This window comes from Microcaecilia unicolor, chromosome 1 (genome assembly GCF_901765095.1).
Source record: "Microcaecilia unicolor chromosome 1, aMicUni1.1, whole genome shotgun sequence".
NCBI lineage: Eukaryota > Metazoa > Chordata > Amphibia > Gymnophiona > Siphonopidae > Microcaecilia > Microcaecilia unicolor.
In genome coordinates, this window is record NC_044031.1 from 49,345,399 (window position 1) to 49,368,308 (window position 22,910).

Here is a 22,910-nt window from a genome sequence, read left to right on the forward strand (position 1 = left end):
AGAAATGCAAGGGCAGTGGTGACTTGCAGCGGCAGGGCCCGCCCCCTCTTGGCCATTGGTTCCAGGTGCTGCTGGTGCTCCTCATACAACTGCACTATAGTCTCCTTATTAAATCTAAACTGAGCCACACACTGCTCATCTGTTACATCCAGAAACCTGGTCCTAGGCCTGTTTACCTGCCCCTTCCCCTGCTGGGCCTGTCCCCTCTGGGCCATCACTGTGTGCTGCAGTCACTACCACATACATTCAAAAAAGCAAACGCACAAATTATGAGACACCAACAGTGATAGGGACATACCCAAGACAAGTGGCTGCAGCACACCCCCTACCCACACATGAATACAAACGCTAAGCCAAAGACTACTACACACACCAATACTGATACACCCACACACAAACACCCCAGCTTACATACAAGGATGGTATACAGGATGGGGGAGGGGATAGGGAGAGCAGATAGCAGGAAAAGAAGAATGGACAGAAGTGGAGCAGATGTAGATGAGAAGGGAGGAAGCTGGAGGTGAAATGGATATAGTGTTGGGTCACAGCACACAGCAAAAGCACCAACTAACAGCAAAATGAAAGACAAGCATGCAAAACACTCCCTGGCGTCCTAAGGACAAAATGGTGTCTGCTGCAACACTACTTATAGCACCTGTGGAGAAGGTTGCAGTAATTAAACAACATTTCATCATAACATTCGCCAAGTGGAACCCACACCAAGTAAAAAAAAAAATTTATTTTTTTTTATGATTTATAATTTTTATTGATTTTATATAACTTAGACATAAAACTGTTAAGTGAAATACAGCCAAAAGGTATAATATTACAATTATAGGAAATTCATTCTTTCCAACAAATCTAAATTGGCTTCATTAGACCCCTATACTGCAAAAGGGGGGTAGGAATTAGTGAAGATTACATTATTATTTTCAAACAATAACCAAATAAGAAAATATGGCGCCGTTTCTCACATATTGAAAAGCTCTAATGCTGTTTTGCGTCCAGGAAAGTCTTTAGCTGATCAGGTAGAAAAAAACACATATTTTATTTGATTTAACTTTATAACACATTTACAGGGATATGCAAGGAGGAAGGTACCCCCTAAATCTAATATTTTAGGCCTCATAGAAAGAAACACTTTTCTCTTTTCCTGGGTAGTCTTAGTTACGTCAGGATGAAGCCAAATGTTTTGCTCTCCAAACATGCGGTTAGTTGATTTAAAGTAGAGTCTCAATATTGAATTTAAATCCTGCAAGTAAAAATTTTAAAAAGGTACCTCTGCGACTTGAACCTGCAACCCCTGGATGGCAAGCCAAATGGTCTCTCTACACTACCTGTGTACTAGGATGGTACATGTGTTGGTTGGTTCAGCACTGCAGCTGATTGTTGTGGGGAAAGTAATGAACTTGGTGCTGTTTTCACTTACTCTTGTTAAACCTGCAATCAGAGTTGAAAATCAGCTCTGAGTAAAATAAGCCCCTCATGTTACTGTTCCAACCAAGAGAGGGTATCTCTAGTGGGACTCAAACCTCCAACCCCTGGATGACAAGCCAAGTGCTCTGACCTCAACACTACGTTATCTACCTGGATGGGACGTGTGTTAGATGGTTTTGTCAGTAGTGCAGCTGATTGTTGTGGCCAAAGTAATGATCTTGGGGCTATTTTCTCTTTCTCTCTGTTCCTGTGGAACAGAACACCTATGCTGTAAGCCTGTTCTGCATTGGGAAACCATACCTTGTCAGAACAGCAGGTGGAAGTTCCTAGAATTGGGGAAGCTTCCTCAAAGCTATAGGCTGGCGCATCACAGAGCCAGTTCCCCTTCCAATTGCTGTATTCTTTGAATGGTTTACTACTGACTCGGTCTCAGCTGCAGTGGGGGGAATTACTGGACTTTACTCTCTTGACCACATGTACTCATCTTTTATGGCACAGAAGTTCCTACTCTAGAAACAGCCTTCTAATTACGGGGGGAGACAGAGCTGCCAAGTTGTCCATTCCAGGAGGGAGAAATTTTGACCAGTTCAGGTGTTCCACTTACATCCCAAAACCGTTTTGTATTTCTAGTCCATGATTCTATCCATTGCTATCAGTGCTGCAGGTCCTATAATACACCAGGATGAAGTTGGGAGAAATCCTGGATTGGCCAAACAATCTTCCTCTGGGAATGGGTAACTTAAGAAATCTTGGAAGAGGGTGCGTAGCTATGGGCCCACAGCCTCCCGGGAGAACCGTCACAGTAACCACGTAATAAAGGATACAAAAGGGCAGCGGCTCGGGTGCATCACTGTTCTCAAGCAAAACAACAGCAACTCCCTCTCCCGTTCACCCTCACATCTTTTAACCAAACACAAAACATCTGTGTGGCACACTCGACCACAGATAGCTCTACTGGAGTCCTCTCACAGGACCACTCCCACACCCGGGAGGCACAGTAAACAGTCTGGGATTTCCCAAACACATATTACTCCTTAAGAAGACTTACCATTAAGACAATAGGGCATCACCAGAGGTGTCATGGCAGGAGGGGGGGGGGGGGCACTTTCCCCTAGCTTCCATCTGGTTTCTTGCATTTTGGTAGATGGTGAGGGGCCCATGTCCCTTCAGGGCCAAGCTCACTGGCAGACTGCCCCTGGATGGGTCTGTTCTCCAAAGCCACATCTCTCTCTCCATGACTGAAGCCAGCTGACTTAATTCAGATGTATATGCTGACCAGCTGTGGTAATGGGATTGACACCCACTTTGTAGCATCAGAGATTGGTGTTCTAGCCATTCGACCACACCATATAGACACCTTTTAGGCTAACTGTGACCTGGAAGTCCCACCCCCAATTGAGGGCAACACCCAACTTCCCATCAACCAAGACAAATATGTAGGTTGGAAAGTTCTGAGGAAGTGAAAAGCATGGTTGAGCCATCAACTGAGACAGAGCTAGGTTGGAGAGCTCTGAGGAAGAGAAGAGCATGGTTGGACAAAAAGTTCATATATGAAGCCCAAGCTACAGCAGGACTTGAACCCTACTCTGTAGCATCAGAGATCAGTGTGCTAGCCATTCAACCATACCACATAGACATCTTTTAGGCTGGTTAGTGATGACGCACCTCTCAGCAAAGTAGGGATTGTCTAGCCAGCTGTGACTTTGAAGCCCCCCACCACTACCACCAATTGAGAACAACACCCAGCTTTGCCCATCAACCAAGACAAATGTGTAGGGTGAAGAGTTCTGAGGAAATGAAAAACATGGCTCCTTAGTGGTCCTCGTCAGCCTTCCTGCTCTGACTCCATCTGTCCCTATCTCTCTAGTCGGAAGCCTCTATGGGGGATGGAGGTCCCATAGTCTGCTGAAGGCTGCATGATCAGCTTGGAGTGTTTCAGTTTGGGGGAAGTGTTTGGGCTGCTGGGCAGTGAGCATCTGCTGGATTAGTGGTGCAGTGATCTCTCATTTTCCACCAACACTCTGGAGCTGGTAAAATCAGTTTTTGAAGTGACTGGGTAGCTCTCCTCCTTGGGGCAAGTTGGAGCAGTTGCTGCATTTCTGCAGCGCTCTTCTGTTGACTCTCACCAGTAGGAATGCTTGCCATTTTGACCAAGTGCCGTGTTCTCCCACCGGAAAACTAGCGGCGTGAGAGGCTCAACAGTTAAAGCAGTGACTGGAAGTAGAGAAGGAACAACCCAAAGGTAGATTGAGAGTTGAGATCAGCTCATGCCTGAAAGTTGTTATCAAAGAAAAAAAAACCCTTCAAATTTAAAGAGAAACAGCTGCTGGTTTAGACTGCTTTGAGGTACAAATATAGAAGATCTTTAATCCTTCCTTCTCATAGTCAATTGGGTCTTTATGAAAGCTGCATTTCCACCCTCAGGCATGACAAAACTCGTCTAGTTCCAGTTCTACATTAATAGTCTGACCCACATTCTGTCAGCATGCCCTTCCTTCTCTCTTTTTGCTTGGGTGGGTCAGCTTGCTGACAGACACACACGTTAGGCTTAGCAGTGCTTTTGCGGTATGAAGGCATTCTACTGATAGGGCAAGGGGAAGACAGGATAGCTGGTTCAGCAGCCAGATGCATCTTTCCTCCTCAGAAGGGATTAATACCTTAGTGGGGAGGTAGTTTTTTTTTGGGGGGGGGGAAGCTGGTGACTCACTTTTTAAAGGCTTCATCTTAGGTTATTCTTTGATGGGCCATGAGAGATAGGATTTCCCCCCTCCCCCCACCATATTCTGTAGTCCAGCATGCTCTGGGCCCCACCTTTCCCCTCTCAGGGCTGCTTGATAAAATGTGAGAGTGGAAGAAGGGCTCTCCTGAGGTGGACTTGACTGATGGTGGTCTTAAGGTTCCAAGGCTGAGTGATTATATACCTTCCTGCTGTTGAGAAAAATAACCTCCTGAGGCAACTAGAAGGGTTGTGCATAAAACCCACAATTAGAGGGAAGCACAGTCATCAGGGTCCTACATGGTAGAAAGGCTGGAGTCTCTTGATTACGCAGTCCCTTGAATTTCAAGACTCCATCCAGAATGGTAGTCCTCAGGTAGCTTCCTGAATGGTTGCACATGGATTATTCCCCTAAGGGTTCTGCCACATATCTCTTAGGTAGGGTTCCTGGATTCTTCTGGCCAGATTCAGGCGCTGTCCCCTCAGCAATCCTTTGGCCTAGTCACTTGCCAACTGAGGGTAGCCTGTGCAGGTGTCTGGTTGTTTAGGACTGAGTCAGCTTAAGGCAGTTCATCTGCAGCCAAAATTTGACAGATGTGAAGCCATATGCTAATGTTATCATGTGAAGCTTTTGGATTTTCCTAGTTTTTGGAATGTAGGGGAGTCCTCTTGTCCCTTAGAATGGAGTTTTGTGGCCTAGGGCATTGGGGGCCTAGGTCTTCACTCCCAGTGTCTAGATCCCTGCTTCCTCACTCTCCTTGAGAATGGTTCATTCAATAGGCCCTGAGCCCCCCCAGGGTGATGGATCTGTACAGTGTACCTTGAGCTGAGTCCCAGATATTTTTCAGATAAAGAAGACCTTCACAGTTGCCTCCATTACCTTGGACTGTTTGATTACCAAGTTTCAGTCAAAGCAGTGTGTGGCTCTGGCAATACAGTGTGAGTCCAGGGAAATTTGCATTATCTCCTGGGTCAGTCGCTCATGGTAGAGTCTGTGACGGTCTGAGCTAATAGCCATAGGGTGACAGGGATTAGTCAGGATTAGGAACTTGGTTTTGTCTTTGTTTAGTTTTAATTTGAAATCAGCAGCTGAGGATTCCATCAGATCCAAACCGGATTTGGTATTAGACAAGATTTCAACTATATTGTCTATAAATGGGATGTAAATGGTTACATCATCGGTATACATAAAGGTATTAAAACCTCTGGATTCCAGTAAACTACCTATTGGAGCCATCATTAAATTGAACAGAATGGGGGAAAGAGGGGAGCCCTGGGGAACACCACAAACAGAGGACCAAGGTGGAGACATAAGACCAGTCTACTTTATTTGATATTGTCTAGATTTCAGAAAACCATTGAACCATTGCAGGACTACACAGAGGCCAAAATGATCCATCAAACTTGTAAAATACAGTGGTCAACTGTATCAAAAGCACTAGACATCAAACTGTAGAATTAAATTTTTTCCTACCTAAACTCAGTTCTTTCCTAAAAATTGGCTATCAAGGTGGTAGAGACCTGTCTCTGTACTATATCCAGGTCTGAATCCAGATTGAGAGCTATGCAGAATAGAATGTGAATGAAGATATTCCATAAGTTGAGATGATATCAATCCTTCCATCTCCTTTACTAACAAAGGTATAGAGGCCACCAGCCTATAGTTAACTTCACTCCTTGGAATAGGAGTAAGAATTATTCTGTCTTTGTCTTTAGGGAATAAACCTTGAGCTAGCATAAAAGAGTGATTTAACACAAGATAATGAATGAATGAATAAATCTCGTGCTGATTTCAGTAGTTAACTGGGGCAAGGGAATTTGATTGAATCTAATGATGGTAGTGAAAAGGAAGACCATATCCTATTTGTAGATTTATTACGTATGCTAAGATAATCATCCAAGGCAGAATTAGGGCAATTTAATTCAGCTCAGATTTGATCAATTTTCAGTGCAAAATAGCAAGCTGGTCCGCATATGGGGATAGGTTCATTAATAGCTGATACAAAAACGATCAGTAGACGTGAAGGAAAGTCTCAAAGAGAGAGGTTATCTAGATCAATGCGCTGATGAGGGCTATAGACGAGCAGAGTTTATGAAGGGAGAGAAACCACCCTTAATCCACTGTTTGAGAAACCTAAAGAAGATAGGCTTGTTTGTCCTCTAACGTTCAATCCTTTGTCCAAAGAAATTGTGATTTCTTTTCAAAGCTTTGGTATATTGTACAAAATCCTGCCTATCTTTCCAACAAAGAGATAATGATAGCACACAAAAGGGAAAAGAATCTTAGAGATTTATTAGTTCTATCTGCCTTGCCAGTACCCAGAAAGAATGACATACGTCCAGTGGGTCACTACAGATGTGTTAACTATTCAGCACGCAAGGTTAACACACAAATCAAGATCTTCTTTTATAACCCCCAAGACTGATCAAACCTTTAAGTTGAGGCAGTTCAGCAGCTGTAAAAGTATAGGAGTAGTATACATAGCTGTTCGCCCTTGTGGGCTAATGTATATTGGAAAGACTGCACGCCAATTGAATAAATTCTGAACCGTTTCTAACACAGAGCACCATATGGTTGCTGCTCGGGCTTTCCATGTGCCCTTGATAACCCTGTTTCATTTTCTTTCCTGAGGAGAAGCAGCCCAGTGTGGCTGATAATTAAGCAAGGGTGGTTAAAGCTGTTCGTTTTGAAAGCTCTCATGCCATTCATTAGTCTTGTGATTTAAGAAGGAAACTTAGCCAATGTGAAAGGGTCACACTTTTATTAACATACTGACTTCAACTGCAATAGGTAAACAGCTTACTGGGACTTTTGTGCACTGGTTTCACAGAACGTAATGAACTTGTATTCAATGTCATTTTACTTGTATTCTCTTTTTTTTTTTTTTTCTGTAGGCTGGTACTATGATAGCAGTTGGGCTGGCTATTGCTGCTGCAGGATTTGCAGGTTAGTTTGAGGAAGGGATTTTAAAATTATTATTAATAATAAAAATACTTCTACACAGGTTAGTAATACATCACACTTTCTACAGTGAAGCTGTATGCAAAGTGATTTGGATTTAGCTCCTCAGTAGCTCCAAGCGAGTTACATTCAAGTACAGTAGATGTTTTCCTGCCTCTGGAGGGCTTACAGTCTAAGGGGTCCTTTACAAAGCTGCGGTAGAAAGTGGCCTTAGCGCACCATTATCCAGGTCTTTCCTGTGTGCTAAGGCCACTTTTACCGCACCCAGAAAATGACTGATTTTCTGAATTAATGGCCACACGCTAATGGTGCCATTAGTACACAGCCATTACCAAATCTTAGCTTGTGAGCCTTTACCTCCACCAGAAGCGTAACCAGGTTTTGATGTCGGGGGGAGCAGACCTTTTGTAAAATAGGCGCTAGTGCAAGGCCAAAGGGCCAGATCCGCATAGGTACCATTTCGTTCAAAATCCGTGTGAGGGAGCGACTACTCCCCTTGCATCCTACCTAGCTACACCTCTGACTTCCACTTATTTTGTTGGTGGTAAGGGCTCACATGGTAATCCTGCGCTAATGAGCATGCGCCAGTGTAGACATGCTAATGGATATAGCGTAGAAACTCCCACTCTCTGCCCCCGGACATCCCCCCCCTTGGCCAAAAAATAAAAACAATTTATCACGTGGGTAGCGCACACACATTTGGAACTAAGCGCAGGACGACTGAGCACATCCCGTGGTAAGCCCTTTTAAGTTGCAGTAAGCATATGCTATTGTTGACCGCAGCTTAGTAAAAGGACCCTTAAGTTTGTGCCTGAGGCAATGAGTTTCAGTTACGCATTAATTTGTTTGTCAGTAGTGAGAACACGGTACATTGTCCTTCACCTTGTCCCATTGCACGCTCTGCTACACCGTCACCTTCAAATGACAGAAGACAGATGAGAAAACACTTGGCCTGCCACAGGGCTCTTATTGGATATGTACTGTCTTGTAAGTTTGACCTTTACTTTATGGTAAACTTTAAATTTTTTTTTAAACTATTTTTTTAAAGGATTTTCTGAAGGCATAGCGAAAAAGAGTACTGGTAATGCAGTGTTTGCTGTTCTGGTTAAATAACTTAAAGGCTAAAATTATAGAAATTGAGTACAGAAATACTGTGTTATAAAATTATGGGAAAATGTTTGTCAAATGTGCCATTTATTCCATGTGAATGGGATTCATAAGTGTGTTATTGGCTGGAGAGGTGTACATATATGTGTGTTTAAATTAGTTGGAAGACTGTGGGTGTGCTTTTGAGGGGTACAAGTGAGGTTTCTGAGTAGAATGCGATTGAGGGGTATGCGTGTAGAATGGGTGAGAAGTGTGAGTTACAGCATGTGGAGTAGCCTAATGCTTAGTGCAGTGGGCTTGGATCCTGGTGACCTGGGTTTGATTCCCACTGCAGCTCCTTGTGATCTTGGGCAAGTCGCTTAACTCTCCATTGCCTCAGGTATAAAAACTTAAGATCGTCAGCCCTCTAGGGACAGAGAAATTATTTGTATATATTGTGTACAGCGCTGCGTAGGTCTAGTAGCACTATAGAAATGGGAGAGCGGAGGAAGAATAGGTTAAAAAAAAGTGTGTGTATGTGAGCAGAATTTGAGGGTAAGGTCTGATTGAATAAATGAGATGCATGATTGGAGAGTGTATCTGGGGTGGGAGGGTCTCTGTGTATAAGTGGGTGGTGTATAAGTGGGTGATGATGAGTAAGACTGGAATAGATATCATTCTTTCACACTCTCCAGTCCCTCAGGTTCTTTCTTTTCTCACTTTCTCTGTAGTTTTTCTTCCTTTCCTTTTTTTCTTTTCCCTTAACCTCCTTTTCAGTTCTTGTACTTAGCTCAGTCCACCCAGATTTGCCTCTGTTCTGAGGGGCAGATGCATCAAAGTCCCAGTAAAGCACCGATTGCTATTTCTAACTCATAAAAATTACTGAGTTGGAAATAGGTAGGGATGCTCAAAAGAATCAGCAAAAACAGCAAGCAGCACAGCAGGGGGGGAAGCCAGTCGGTCACCCGAGCATGTGCAGAACAGCCAATCGCTAAGCGTTTCTGCTCAGCGCATGCTACAGACGCCTTTCTGTGTGCATGAAAGCAGTGTGTAGCTTTTTTTTGTTTTCATTTTTTTTGTTAATCTCCGCCAGACTCTCAGCAGCAGTACAGACAGGGAGGGAAGCGAGAGTGAGGCGAAGGAGCGAGTGAAGGGCTGCCTGTATGCATGCTTGGCAAGTGTGGAGGGGGCGGGCTCTAGAGATGCCACAGCTGTCCTCATCCATCCGGCACCTGCTATTTCATAAGAACATAAAAGTAGCCATACTGGGTCAGACCAATGGTCCATCTAGCCCAGTGTCCTGTTCCAACAGTGGCCAAGCCAGGCCACAAGTACCTGGCAGAAACCCAAATCATGGCAACATTCCATGCTACAAATCCCAGGGCAAGCAGTTGCTTCCCCATGTCTGTCTCAATAGCAGACTATGGACTTTTCCTCCAGGAACTTGCCCAAACATTTTTTTAAACCCAGATACGCTAACCACTGCATGTCTCGCTGAACTTCGTGCTCGCTAAACCGGCTAGAACCAGTATAAAAAGCACGTTGCTGGCTCGTTGAGTTTTGTGCATCCCTCTGCCAAGCTGCTCGCTGTTTTTGCAAGTAGCTCTTTTGAGCATCCCTCGCTATTTCCAACTCGTAATTTTTACCGAGTTGAAAATAGCAATCGGTGCTTCACTGGGACTTTGATTCATCTGCCCCTCAGAGACATGGGGGTTCCCTGCTACTGCATTGGTCCATTGGCAGCACATTTTGCTCCTGTAGGTAGAGTCCCAACTCCCTGTCTGCTACGCCTCTCATTTCCTTTGCTGTTTTAGTGTTCATTGGCTGTTGGACGGTGGCTTGTGTGTAACATTACATGCATTGTGTACACGCTGACACCAATAAACACAATGAACAGAATCAGCTACCTTCTATTGTACTAAGAAAATTGTTAGATACCTCTGTCGGTGCCAGCCAATTCCATGTCTTTATGAAACAAAGAGCGATGGGCAACACCACAGATTACTCGCTTACTGGGGTGCAGGTAACACATTTGCAGGAATCAACACAAACTTTGGCTCTAGGGGCTCATTCACCTGCTTCTTTTCTATATAGTCATCTGCCAGCAATGTCCTTCTCCTGTCTGCATAGGACAAACGGGTCATTCCCAAAGAAAAAGAAGGAAGATAAATCTGACATTAGAAATGACAACACTCAAGCACCAGAAGGAGAATATTTCAAGCCTCCAGGACACTTTGACCTTTTAAGTTGCCATATTCCTACAAGGAAACTTAAAATGGGCATTCCATCATGAAGCTGCTGACTGAGGGGCTGATGCAGAAAGCATAACTGTCCAGTTACTGTGGGCTGAACACCCATGTTACCTTTCAAGCAATGCAGAGAGGAGTTGAGCTTGAGCATGAGTATTAACTCGTGCAGCGACATAGTCGTAAAATCCATGTTAATGAGGCCATTAAGTACTCCGTTGAAATGCAAGAAAGGTAACAGTGGATTTTGCAGTGTGGAGAACATGGGAAATTTTCTGCAAGGTTTGAAGCAGTATACTATGGTTGTTTGAAGGTGTCTAGTGGCACCCTCAACTCGGCCCGCCTGCCTCCGGTAGCATTTGCGGTGGTCCCTGTTGTGTAGTGGTTCCCCCTTCCTCTTTCCAACCCAACGCCATGAGCATTATTTATTAGAATTTATTTATCTCCTTACTGAAGAAATTCACCCAAGTTTATATAGCGTGCCATGGTTATTTTGGAGAGCTAATTTCATGGTAGAGCCGTGGCTCTACCGTGAAGCATTCTACATTGGCCCCTTAGAGCCCACCATAAAAGCTTGAGGCCATCATTCTAGACCTTAATGTGGACAGTGGCTTCATGGACCACAGTTGTCAGTTCATTTAATTATGCTGCTATTATCACCCCTTTGCACACCTTTTTCTGCATTTCCCAATGCCTTGCCTGTAGTCTATAGCCTTTCCTCTCCCCTTCTCATGTGTGCTCCGTCATCATGTATATTTACCCACTTTCTGAGCTTACGCATTTGATGAAGTGGACTGTTCCTCAAATAAATTGATTAGTCTATAAGGTGTCACCAGCCTCTATTGTGTTGCTGACCTCAGATTGAACCAGTTATTAACAATACCCTATGAAAGGTGGGACTCACAGGAGTTCTTCCTGAAGTGGAGGCAAACATAATTTTATATATTTATTTATTCATTCTTTTATCTCACAATTATCCAGAAACAAGTTTTGGTTCAATGTGGCTTATATTCAGTTGTCGGTTGGGTTACATATTAATGAGAGAGTTCAGATCAGTGGATGGCATAGGTTGGGTTACATAGTAATGGCACAGTTAACCCATTAGTGCCTAACGTTCCCATATGGGAACAAATTTGTTCCCATATGGCTTATTATGGGAACATTGGGCACAAATGGGTTAATATCAGTGGAACCAGTAAGCGTTTTGGGCAATGTTTGAGAAAACATTGATGTGTCGGTTGTGCAATCAGAGTCTTTCTGGTTGGGCCCAATAAGGCAAGAAATGAGGGGAATTGGTGGAAAAAGGCCCAGCTCGTGGGTTGTAGAACATTTCTAAAGTAGAAAAAGCATTGATAGCATGAGTTTTCTTCAGTAGGCTGAAACTAGCCAAGAGTATTCTTTGGTACCTGGAGCCATCTAGGCATGCTTAATAATACCAGTTGTGAAGAGTTAATACATAGTGTAGATCAGGCCTTGGCAGAGTTTCTTTGGCACTAGAAGCCAGGCCCAAAGAAAGGGCCAGCATCTGAAAATTCCCACAACTTCCTCACCACCAGAGACAGACTCTCTCTCTCAATCCACCCCACTTAGACCCAAGATCTGTCTCCCTTTATCAGTCCCCTAGCCTGTCCTTTCTCTCCCCCATCTCCAATAATCTCTTCATTTTCTGGTGTACAGGGGCAACAGCTCTACTCTTCCAGCTCAGTAATGGAGATAGCAGCTTGGGCTTGGCTGAATGAAGCTGATCTTGCCTGATCCTCACACCCCACCCGGTTCACAACTGCCACCATTAAGTTTCTAGTTGGCATGACAACCTGCATCCTGCTTGTGTGTAGCTCTGGTGTAATCTTAATGTTGTTCTATCAGTATTGTTTAGGCCCAATATTAGCTGCTTTTGCTGACCACCACCAGCGCTAAACTCGAAAATTGAATGCCAGGCTATGTCTGGACACCGGCATTGAATTTCTAGGTTTGCGAGCCTGCTAACACACAGTTGGTTAAGTGTGATATTCAGCTCTTAATTGGCTATGGGTTAACGCATAAAGATAAGACTGACTATTGTGTGGTCCTGTTTATGCAGTTAACAGACCAAATGCTGCCTCCACTTCTGGAATGCCTCCAAAATAGCCAGTTTTGAGTTTGGCGTTAACAGGTTAAGTGCCACTGAAAATGACCAGTTAGCCCCGAACAGGCGATTAACTGGCCAGGAGCTGATTCTGGCTAGTTAAATTACGTTGAGTATCAATCCTTTTGTTTTTATTGTGCAAAGAAACTGTATTTCATTTTATAAATAATTTCAGTGTTGGTGACTGACCTCTTTTTTTCCCCTCAAAGGTCGTTATGCCATCCTAGCCATGAAGCAGATGGAGCCCCAAGTAAAGCAAGCACTGCAGAGCCTGCCAAAGTCTGTAAGTCATCTCCTCAGTACTACTAGGCCTTTATGAGTATTGCTGGTGTTTTGATTTTTTTTTTTCCTCATTGTGTGTATGAGTCACTCTTCTCCAGGCTAGGCAATTGTGGAATAGTTTACCTTTATCTGTTAAGCAACCTACTTAGGGCCCTGTTTACTAATCTGCGCTGTAGACTCAATAACTTTTTAATGTGCTATTCCTATGGGTGTCTTTAACATTAGCGCTCGCTAAAAAGTAAACAGAGCTCGTAGTCTGTTTCACTAGCATTTGAAAACTTTTCTTTTTCAAAAATATATTATTTTGTTTTTTTATTGACTGAGTTTATATAAAATTTGAAATTGTAGTATTTATCTTTTTTCCTTTGTACGCTGCTTTGGACTAATATATTTGGGATCCAGCAGACTATAAATGCCTGAGATTGAGATAGAGACTGCTTCTCTGTGGCAGGGGTGTACAGGAGCACATGAACACCATCTATTTCTGTGGTTTAGAAGCCCCATTTAGAAAAACAAAACAAAATATAGAGTTTTAGGACCAGTTTTTTTAGGAGGGGAAACCAGTGCAGAGCAGCCAAGCGTTATGCGTGGCTGCTCTGCGCATGCCAAAGACAAGCTGTGTGTATAATAGTATGGGTATGGGTATGGGTGAAGGGCGTCCAAGTGTTAGGTGCCTTCACTATGCCTCCGTCCCTGCGACGGGCAGTTGAGGATGTCCAAAATGTGGATGTTTCTGTGAGAAGGACGTCCATGCCTTTGCTATGATTCTGACACCCCCTTTATTTATTTATTTGGATTTTGGATCACAAGTAGCAGCAGTGGGATTTGAACCGGCCACCTCTGGATTGCAAGACCAGTGTTCTAACCACTAGGCCACTCCTCCACTCCACTCCCTTGAAATTTGGCCGTCCCTGTGGGGGGGGGGGGGGGGGGGAGGCAGTTCAGGACGTCCAAAATGTTTTACAGAAGGACGTCCACGCCTTCGCTATGCCTCCGCAGACACACACACACCTCCTCCCCCCCCCCCCCCCCCCCCCCCCAGGGACCTGCGTACTACTGCGATGGACCTGAGTATGATATTTGAGGCTGGCAAAAAAAGTTTTTAAAGTTGTTTTTTTCAGGGTGGGAGGGGGTCAGTCACCACTGGGGGAGTCAGGGGAGGTCATGCCCGATTCCCTCCGGTGGTCATCTGGTCAGTTCGGGCACCTTTTTGAGGCTTGGTCGTAAGGAAAAATGGACCAAGTAGTCAGCCAAGTGCTTGTCAGGGACGCCCTTCTTTTTTCCATTATCGCTCGAGGATGCCCATCTGTTAGGCACGCCCCAGTCCCGCCTTCGCTGCGCCTCAGACACGCCCCTGGGAACTTTGGTCATCCCCGCAACGGGAAACAGTTGGGGACACCCAAAATTGGCTTTCGATTATGCTGATTTGGGTGACCCTGAGAGAAGGATGCCCATCTCCCGATTTGTGTCGAAAGATGGGCGCCCTTCTCTTTTGAAAATAAGACTGAAAGGGTCCTTTACTGTCCCTTTAACTTCAGGCTATACCCAGTTTGGCTGCCAGAATCAGTAGGTGCGCTATCTCCTGAGGAGTCCCCTCTTCGGTGATACACCCATTAGGCCCAATAAGCAGGCCAATTTGTCACCCCTCCTCCCAGTCCTCTCCTGTCCACTCGTATACACGAGCCCAAATTACTCTCCAATAATTTTGTACCTTAGGACAGTCCCACCACATATGTTCATCAGTACCTCCTTGCTCACAGGCCCTCCAACAATCTCCCTGTTGCCCATTCCCCCTTTAACTACCTTGGCTGCTTTTACCGGCATCCAGTAAGTTCTGTGGAGAATCTGAAACTGCAGTTGGTTATGTTTTGTAATGGGGGTGCCAATAAATCCATCTCCAATCCTCTTCGCTCAGCAAACACCCTACCCACTGAGCCCATTTCTCCTCCATCGCCCCACTAGTACCTGGCTTCAAGAGGGAAGTTCAGAATAAAGGAGTGACACAAGTTTTTTGCAAGAGGCCTCTTTAAACAGGGCCAATTCCACTGAAGTGGCTTCTCTATGCAGTTTTATTTTGGCATCCCTATCTAGTAGAAATGCCCTCCCTTGAAAGTATTGATAAAAGGGGATTTTGCATCCCAGTAGATCCTGTAACTGACTATCCAGCTCATTTTTGAAAGAGAAGAATGCCCATCTTCCGACACAAATCGGGAGATGGGCGTCCTTTTCTGAAGGTCGGCCAAATCTGCATAATTGAAAGCCGACTTCGCCGTTCCTCAACTGCTTTCCGTCGCGGGGATGACCAAAGTTCACGGGGGCATGTCGGCAGTGTACCGAAGGCGGGACGGGGGCATGGTTAACAGATGGGTGTCCTCGGCCGATAATGGAAAAAAGAAGGACGTCCATGACGAGCATTTGGCCGACTTGGTCCAATTTTTTTTCACGTCCAAGCCTTGAAAAGGTGCCCGAACTGATCAGATGACCACCGAAGGGAATCGGGGATGACCTCCCCTTACTCCCTCAGTGGTCACAACCCCCTCCCACCCAAAAAAAAACAAAAAAATGTTTTTTCCAGCCTCTATGCCAGTTTCCTATGAACAACAGCTGAATCATGAAGTCTCTTCCCTTGTTTGAGAGAGAGCAGTCTTTAATCCAAACTTATAACCCTTTGTTTCAGCACAGCTAAATTTTGCTGTCTTTCAGAAATAACAGCAATAGGACCCTCAATCTATTTTACAAAATCCTGAAACTGCAGTGACAGAGCATTGTAAGACCACCAGACTATCCCAAATAGTTTGAAAATTGAAGTTATCAGGTAGCACTAATGCTGAGATGCTCTAACAAATTCATTCAGTCACAGTTGCTTCCCATGTAAGTTGTTTTATCATCAGGGCATTTGCTGATTGGCTTTGTATTTCTGTACACTCCCATCAAGCTCTGAGCCACCTGAATTGTTTCAGTCTTCTCTTTTCCCACCACGTCATTCTTATGGGCAGAGGTTGATGCTGTCAGCACTGATTCTTTCATCTCCTCTGCTGTTGTGCTTGGTCTTCTGGGGTCTGCAGACACCATTGGCCGCAGCTGTGGCACTTGATCTTCTGGGCTCGGTGATATTGAACCCAGGGGGACTACTCCCTAGAGGATTTACCATTTCAAGGATCTTTAGATATATGAGTCCGTTGGTCCTCAAGTTGCCAAGACCTGACTAGGTACTAACTACAAAAACTTGCCCTTGCACTTGTAACCCATAACAGCTCCAGTAGGTAAAATAAATAAGAAAAACAGGTAAACTAAGCGGGACCAATGTTGTTCGGACATGATCTTGGATTTCTCCCTTAACACATCCCAAGTTTTTACCAAAGGTTGTAAAGGACTAAAATACAAGCTGATGCATGCCACTACCTTCTCCTACACGAGCACGCAGATATGGAATGCTCTACCCACAGACCTGAAATCAATTGTCGAAACAAATAACTTTTTCGCAAATCTCTGAAGACATACTTCTTCAACAAGGCCTACAACGAGAGTCAACAGCTTCACTAATTCACTTTCCCAACCCAACCAGTTTGGAAAATCCATTTCTACTATCACCCGCCTAATCACTTCCTCTTTCTTCCCTACTTAATCTTTACACACTACTAACTGTATCTGATATTCTGTAATGACAATGTCATAACAAAACTATGTAAGCCACATTGAGCCTGCAAATAGGTGGGATAATGTGGGATACAAATGCAATAAATAATAATAATAATCTTAATGAAAGGGAAAGGGGACTTGATATACCGCCTTTCTGATTTTTTTGCAACTACATTCAAAGCGGTTTACATATATTCAGGTACTTATTTTGTACCAGGGGCAATGGAGGGTTAAATGACTTGCCCAGAGTCACAAGGAACTGCAGTGGGAATTGAACTCAGTTCCCCAGGATCAAAGTCCACTGCACTAACCACTAGGCTACTCCTTCACTCCTAATGCTTTCCACTTTGTCTAAAACCTCATTCAAATGCTCAAGAGAAGGCCCTTCATACTTTAGACTGTAAACAGGCTTTCACCTGCTACTTGAACAGAACTGCATCATTCAGGAAGTCATCTATTTGTTTCATTTGATCCAAATAGACCTGGATACTTTGAAACCCTCTGCTCAGTGTGCTGTGACAGCAAAGAAAGCAAATAGAATATTAGCTATTATTAGGAAAGGAATGGAAAATAAAAATCCCTAAGCCAGGCAGGACGCCTGATCATCTCCCTGCTAAATGTCGATGTAGGTACTTTGGCCCGTATATTGGCAGATCGCTTGACTCCCCTCATCCCCCACCTAGTGGGAGACCACCAGGTGGGTTTTGTTAAGGGCTTTCATTCAGTCCTAAATGTTCGGAGATCATTGCTTGCAGTAGCATAGAGTTAGACCACTCAGGATCCATTACTCTTAGTTAGATGCCGAAAAAGCATTCAACCATGTGTGTTGGGACTATTTATTCAATGTGTTGAGATATGAGATATGTGGGAATCACTGGATGGTTTTTGAATGTAATATTAGTGTTATATGCCACTATTGTGGTGAACAGCAAGTGATCCCCTTCATGTCCTGTTGCCAAGAGCACAAGACAGGGTTGTCCCCTTTATCCACTGTTGTTTTTCTTATATTTGGAACCCCTATTACTCTCCATCATTTGCAACCCCGCAGTATCAGGCATTGCGCTTCCCCAATTTTCAGTGAAGGTGCTTGCGTTCGCGGATGACATATTACTCACGCTACCAGGCCTCAACATTCCTTGCCTCATCTTTTAGATAGCATCCAAGATTTCAGTGTGTATTCTGGCTTCCGTCTTAATCTACATAAATCGTAGGCCTTCCCGATTCAGTCATCGATTTGGGACCATTGGGTTGGGGAGTTTCCACTTCAAGGGGCAGTTGGCCAACTCAAGTACTTGGGTATTTATATCCCCTCAGACTTGACACACTTAGCTAATGACTCTTCTTTGGACTTCCATGAGGTCCATGCTTAGAATGTGGCAGACCCTGCCTCTCTCCCTAATGGGACGTGTGGCTATATATAACATGATTATAGTGCCTAAGTGGACATACAAATTACAGGTCCTCCCATTATTTTTGTTCCAGCATGAAGATAGGGTTTTACATCATCTGGTTACCCATGTTTTGTGGAAGGGTTTTACACCATCTGGTTACCCATGTTTTGTGGAAAGGGCATTGCTCCCGGCTTCCTAAGTCTCAAACTTATCTGCCTCACATCCAGGGAGGCTTGAGGGTATTAAACGTTCAATTGTTTTCGGCAGCTAGGTTGCTGATTGGTTCTGCGGTACAACATTTTTTTCTTGTACCATTTTGGAATGCTAGCTCCTGCTGCCACAACACTTTAGCTTTTGACTTCAGCATCATCGGCCAGTTTTAGAACATCATCCCACTTGGCTCCCCTCTTGTCACCACTTTGTCGGGCATGGTGCTGGATGTGCACATTTTTCAAATTGAACTCTTCAGTATCCCCCCTCCTGCCTATATTGGGTAATATGGACTTTCCCATGGGAAGTTCTTCACCATCCTTTTCTTGGTGGAAAGGAAGGGGGCTTTTATATCTCTTTCACATCCTGGCAGAGGACGGCACACTTAAGCCATTTGCTGACCTGAGGGCTGACCATGGGCTTCCTTCTGTTGAGCAGTTTGCCTATATACAACTCCAGCATTATGTTGCCACTCTCCCTAGGGCTTCTCTATCAACTGATTTGTAGGAGATCTTTGGAGAAGCACTTGGCTTGGATGCACATCTATCAATCCCACTTAAATACTATCATAGCCATCTGTGGGAGCATTTGCCTGCATTGGACTATGACAGATTGGCACAGAAATGGTCACAAGATTTGGCCCTTTCTTTACAGGGTACCCATGTCAAGACTTGCTTGTTGAGTGTATATAAATTCACAGTGAGTGCAGTGTTCTGGGAATTACAATTTGTTTGTTATGCGCCTTTATATTTCCCCCCATAGAGCATTTTGAGCTACACTGCATCCTAACGATGATTATCCCAAATGCGCAAGAATTGGAGCACACCTAGGGCATATGTTTTGGTTGTGCCTGCCGGTCTTACGTTTTTGGACCCAATTATGTGCCTATGTATCACAATTTTGGCAAACCTATTGGAAGTTCATGCCATTTCTTTTGTTTGAAGTATTACAATTGCGAGGGCTGGCGCCAGCCGGCATGAAGGCCTTCTTAAAGCATGCATCTCTTTTGGATAAAAAGACTAGTCTAAGCACGTGGCTTTCACCAGACCCTCCCTCCTGAAGGGCTTCAATGATTATGCTGAGCGCACTGGAATGTAGAGACATTCGGGACCTTTATTCTGCCAAGGGTGAACGTTATCTTCAGCTTTGATCTCCTTTTTGGGCCACTTTGACGCCTCTGGCTTGAAGCCATATATTGAATGGTTAACACTCTGGCACAGTCTGTTTGGGCATAGGTTTTGGGTGTATGTGTGGGGGGGAGGTAGGGCTGAGTTATGCTCTTTGATATATAATACTGATATCTGTACAGTCTATGCTGTGTGGTTTGTTCCATCTTGTTAATAAAAATTATTTATTAAAAAAAAAAAAAGAAATATCAGGAACAGCATCAACACAAGAAGATCTGGGGAGAGAGCAGTAGGTCTATCAATAAGCTCTGAAACAAATTGAGGAGAATTGTATAAATGGTGCCTAAAAAAAAAAATCAGCACTGAACAAAACCGCGCTTAGCTCTGTTCTATAAACATCACTTAAAGTTAGGCTCGGTTTGTAGAATATGCGTAGGGCTTGTCCCCATGACTAAAATTTAGGCCTGACCATTTACACCAATGAAAACCTGGTGTAAATGCCCACATCTAGCTTCAGCGCAGATTGGGCATATTCCATAATATTGCACGTAACTTTTAGGAATGCCCACGACCCACCCATGGCCGCCCCCCTTTTTGTGATCCCTGCATTAGAATTTACACGCACCATTTTACAGAATACACTTAAAACTGTACATGTAAATTGTAATTAGTGCCAGTTAGCACCAATAATTGTTATTGGTCAATCATCCATGCCGATTGACTTGTTAATTAAGTTGTGTGCGCAACTTTAGTCTCCATATATAGACTCCGTCCATTATGTGTGGGTTCTTTGATCACTTCTCTGACTTTTAGCTAAAATCAAGGTGTAAGCAACGAATTGAGGCCAGTCCTTTCTTGGCTTTGTGACTAAGATTTAGAGCCTGTCTGATATGGGGGAGGGGGGGGGGTGGCTAACATCCTGCGGCCCAAACAGGAAGATTAAATGTCTTGTTAACAGGTTGTTTTTTTGTTTGTCTTTTTTTAAATCATTGGCAGGCTGTATCTTAACTTTTCACCTACTTCTTCCAAAGAAAACAAACTGAGCGGAAGAACAAATTAAAGTTGGTGTCTTATATTGCTAATTTCTAGAATGCTTTTCTGGGAAGATTCTTCACACTGCTAAGGGAACATGCCTTTTTGTCTTTCACCCCTTGATCGTTAAATGCGTACTGTTTTCTGCACATGGTTCATTTCAGTGTTTTCTTTTTAGGCATTCAGTGGTTATTACAGAGGTGGATTTGAGCCCAAAATGACCAAGCGGGAAGCGGCTTTAGTATTAGGCGTGAGGTACAAAGCATTTTCTTTCATTTTTCATGTTAAGTCTGTGAGGTGAATATATATTAAATATCGTATTGACATGCTGCCGTGAATCACATAGTAAATATATAGCAGGGCTTTCTAATTTTACAGCAGGATATAGATGTGGTAGACAAGTGGGCAAAGGTGACAGTTTTAGAGGGGGCAAGTGTGGGTTAATGCACTTGAAACAAGAATATCACAAGGAAGTGAAGGCAAAACGGGAACTTGGTTCTGCTATATTGCAGCTTAAAGGAAAAGCAGGCAGACTAGATGAGCCTTAAGAATTTCATTTTGCCTTATTCATAATTAAACAGGACAGTATTATCTAACGTTAAACTGCAAAGCAACCTAGGCATACAACCAGCTGAAACTGAGAAAGAGAGTGCAGACTAGCAAGTAGCTGCTTTTAAAGCTAGGCACACATGGATGTGTATTAAAACACTGACAAGAAGCTTATGCTTCCACTATACAAGGTCTTCCCTCTGGGTACATTTTGAGTGCAGGGTTCAGTGTTGTTATTCCTGGGGGGATTCTGTGAAAAATTAAAAAAGAAAGTTATGCGCACACACACAAAAAAAGAAAAATTCTGCAGCCTTATTTGTAATTTTCTTATGTAGAATTCCCACACTATAAGGGCTGACTTCCTCCCCCCCTACATAAAATACCTCCACCATCACCACAGCAGTTTCCCTCCTCAGATTCCACCTTTCTCCATTTTTTTTTTTTTAGCTTGCATCCTTTCCCCTATCCTTCCCTGGTAAGTTCAGCTCCAACTTTCTCTGCCCCTTCTCCAGAATGAATACCTCTCATTTCCCCCCCCCCCCCCCCCTCACTCATTTTATGTTCACCTGTTCTCTACACTCTTTCAACTCTCTGCCTTCTACAGTTCTCTCTCTACACCCTGGATTGTGGCCCTTAAGGACTGTGGTTGCCCACCCCTGGCTTAAAGGAACAGCTGAGACCAAAGTGGCAGAGGAGAAGGAAGCAGTCCATCTTGCAGCCATGCACCTCCAGAGAGAGGGGAGGCAGTGAGGAAAACTGAGCCATGCCACATTGCTGAACATTTACAGCTGCCTGCACAGAATTCTGTACAAAATTCCCCCAGGAGTATTTTATGCCCTCATCCCCAAAAGATACCAAAACTGGGATTGGGAGAGGAGGCAAAACAGGGAAAGGGTAGATGTGCTTATAAGTCGAATGCAAGGAATATTCCCACAAATAGGAATGAAAGTATGGTACACCTTGAATGATTTTCAGAAGACTGTTTGTGAAGAGCTTGCTAAACTAAAAGTAGACAAAGCAATGGGGCCAGATGGGATACATTCAAGGCCACTGGCTCTGTTTCATCACAGTCCACACATTCTCAGTAGTGTTCAAATCTGATCTGTTGCCCAGCTAAAGTTCCAACAGTTGTATCTGTTCACGAGCCAGCCATGCCTTAACAGCTTTTGTTCTGTGACATGGTGCACTATCCTGTTGGAAATGGGTTATGCTCTGAATTAGGGAAAGGGAAATGGGACTTGATATACCACCTTTCTGAGGTTTTTGCAACTACATTCAAAGCGGTTTACATATATTCAGGTACTTATTTTGTACCAGGGGCAATGGAGGGTTAAGTGACTTGCCCAGAGTCACAAGGCGCTGCAGTGGGAATCAAACTCATTTCCCCAGGATCAAAGTCCACTGCACTAACCACTAGGCTACTCCTCCACTAGCAACATTCCATGTAGAAGCCTGCCCTTGCAGATCAGTAATGCGGCCGTGTAGGCTTCTGTTTCTGTGAGTCTGACGTCCTGCACGTACGTGCAGGACGTCAGACTCACAGAAACAGAAGCCTGCGCAGCTGCGTTGCTGATCTGCAAGGGCAGGCTTCTACATGGAATGTTGCTAGTGGAATAGCAACATTCCATGTAGAATCTCAAATAGTAGCAACAGAATCTTAATAGTAGCAACATTCCATCTAGAATCACCAATAGAAGCAACATTCCATATAGAATCTCCAATAGGGAAAGGGAAATGGGACTTGATATACTGCCTTTCTGAGGTTTTTGCAACTACATTCAAAGCGGTTTACATATATTCAGGTACTTATTTTGTACCAGGGGCAATGGAGGGTTAAGTGACTTGCCTAGAGTCACAAGGCGCTGCAGTGGGAATCGAACTCATTTCCCCAGGATCAAAGTCCACTGCACTAACCACTAGGCTACTCCTCCACTAGTAACATTCCCTGTAGAAGCCTGCCCTTGCAGATCACCAATGCAGCCGCGCAGGCTTCTGTTTCTGTGAGTCTGACGTCCTGCACGTCAAAATATCAGTCTCTCCTCTCCCCACTTATCCAAAATACGAAGGCAGCAGCAGTAGTGGCAACAGTGAACACAGAACCCAGATTC

The 22,910-nt window shown here is 44.1% G+C and overlaps 1 protein-coding gene across 1 annotated transcript in view; it reads left to right on the forward strand.

Annotated features, from left to right (window-relative positions):
* DNAJC19 (DnaJ heat shock protein family (Hsp40) member C19) overlaps window positions 1-22,910 on the forward strand; it is a 30,957-nt gene that overhangs the window by 2,872 nt on the left and 5,175 nt on the right. The window contains exons 2-4 of the mRNA XM_030189891.1: window positions 7,049-7,100; window positions 12,782-12,855; window positions 20,432-20,508. Of these exons, the coding sequence (XP_030045751.1) occupies window positions 7,049-7,100; window positions 12,782-12,855; window positions 20,432-20,508 (203 nt within the window). The remainder of the gene's footprint in view (window positions 1-7,048; window positions 7,101-12,781; window positions 12,856-20,431; window positions 20,509-22,910) is intronic.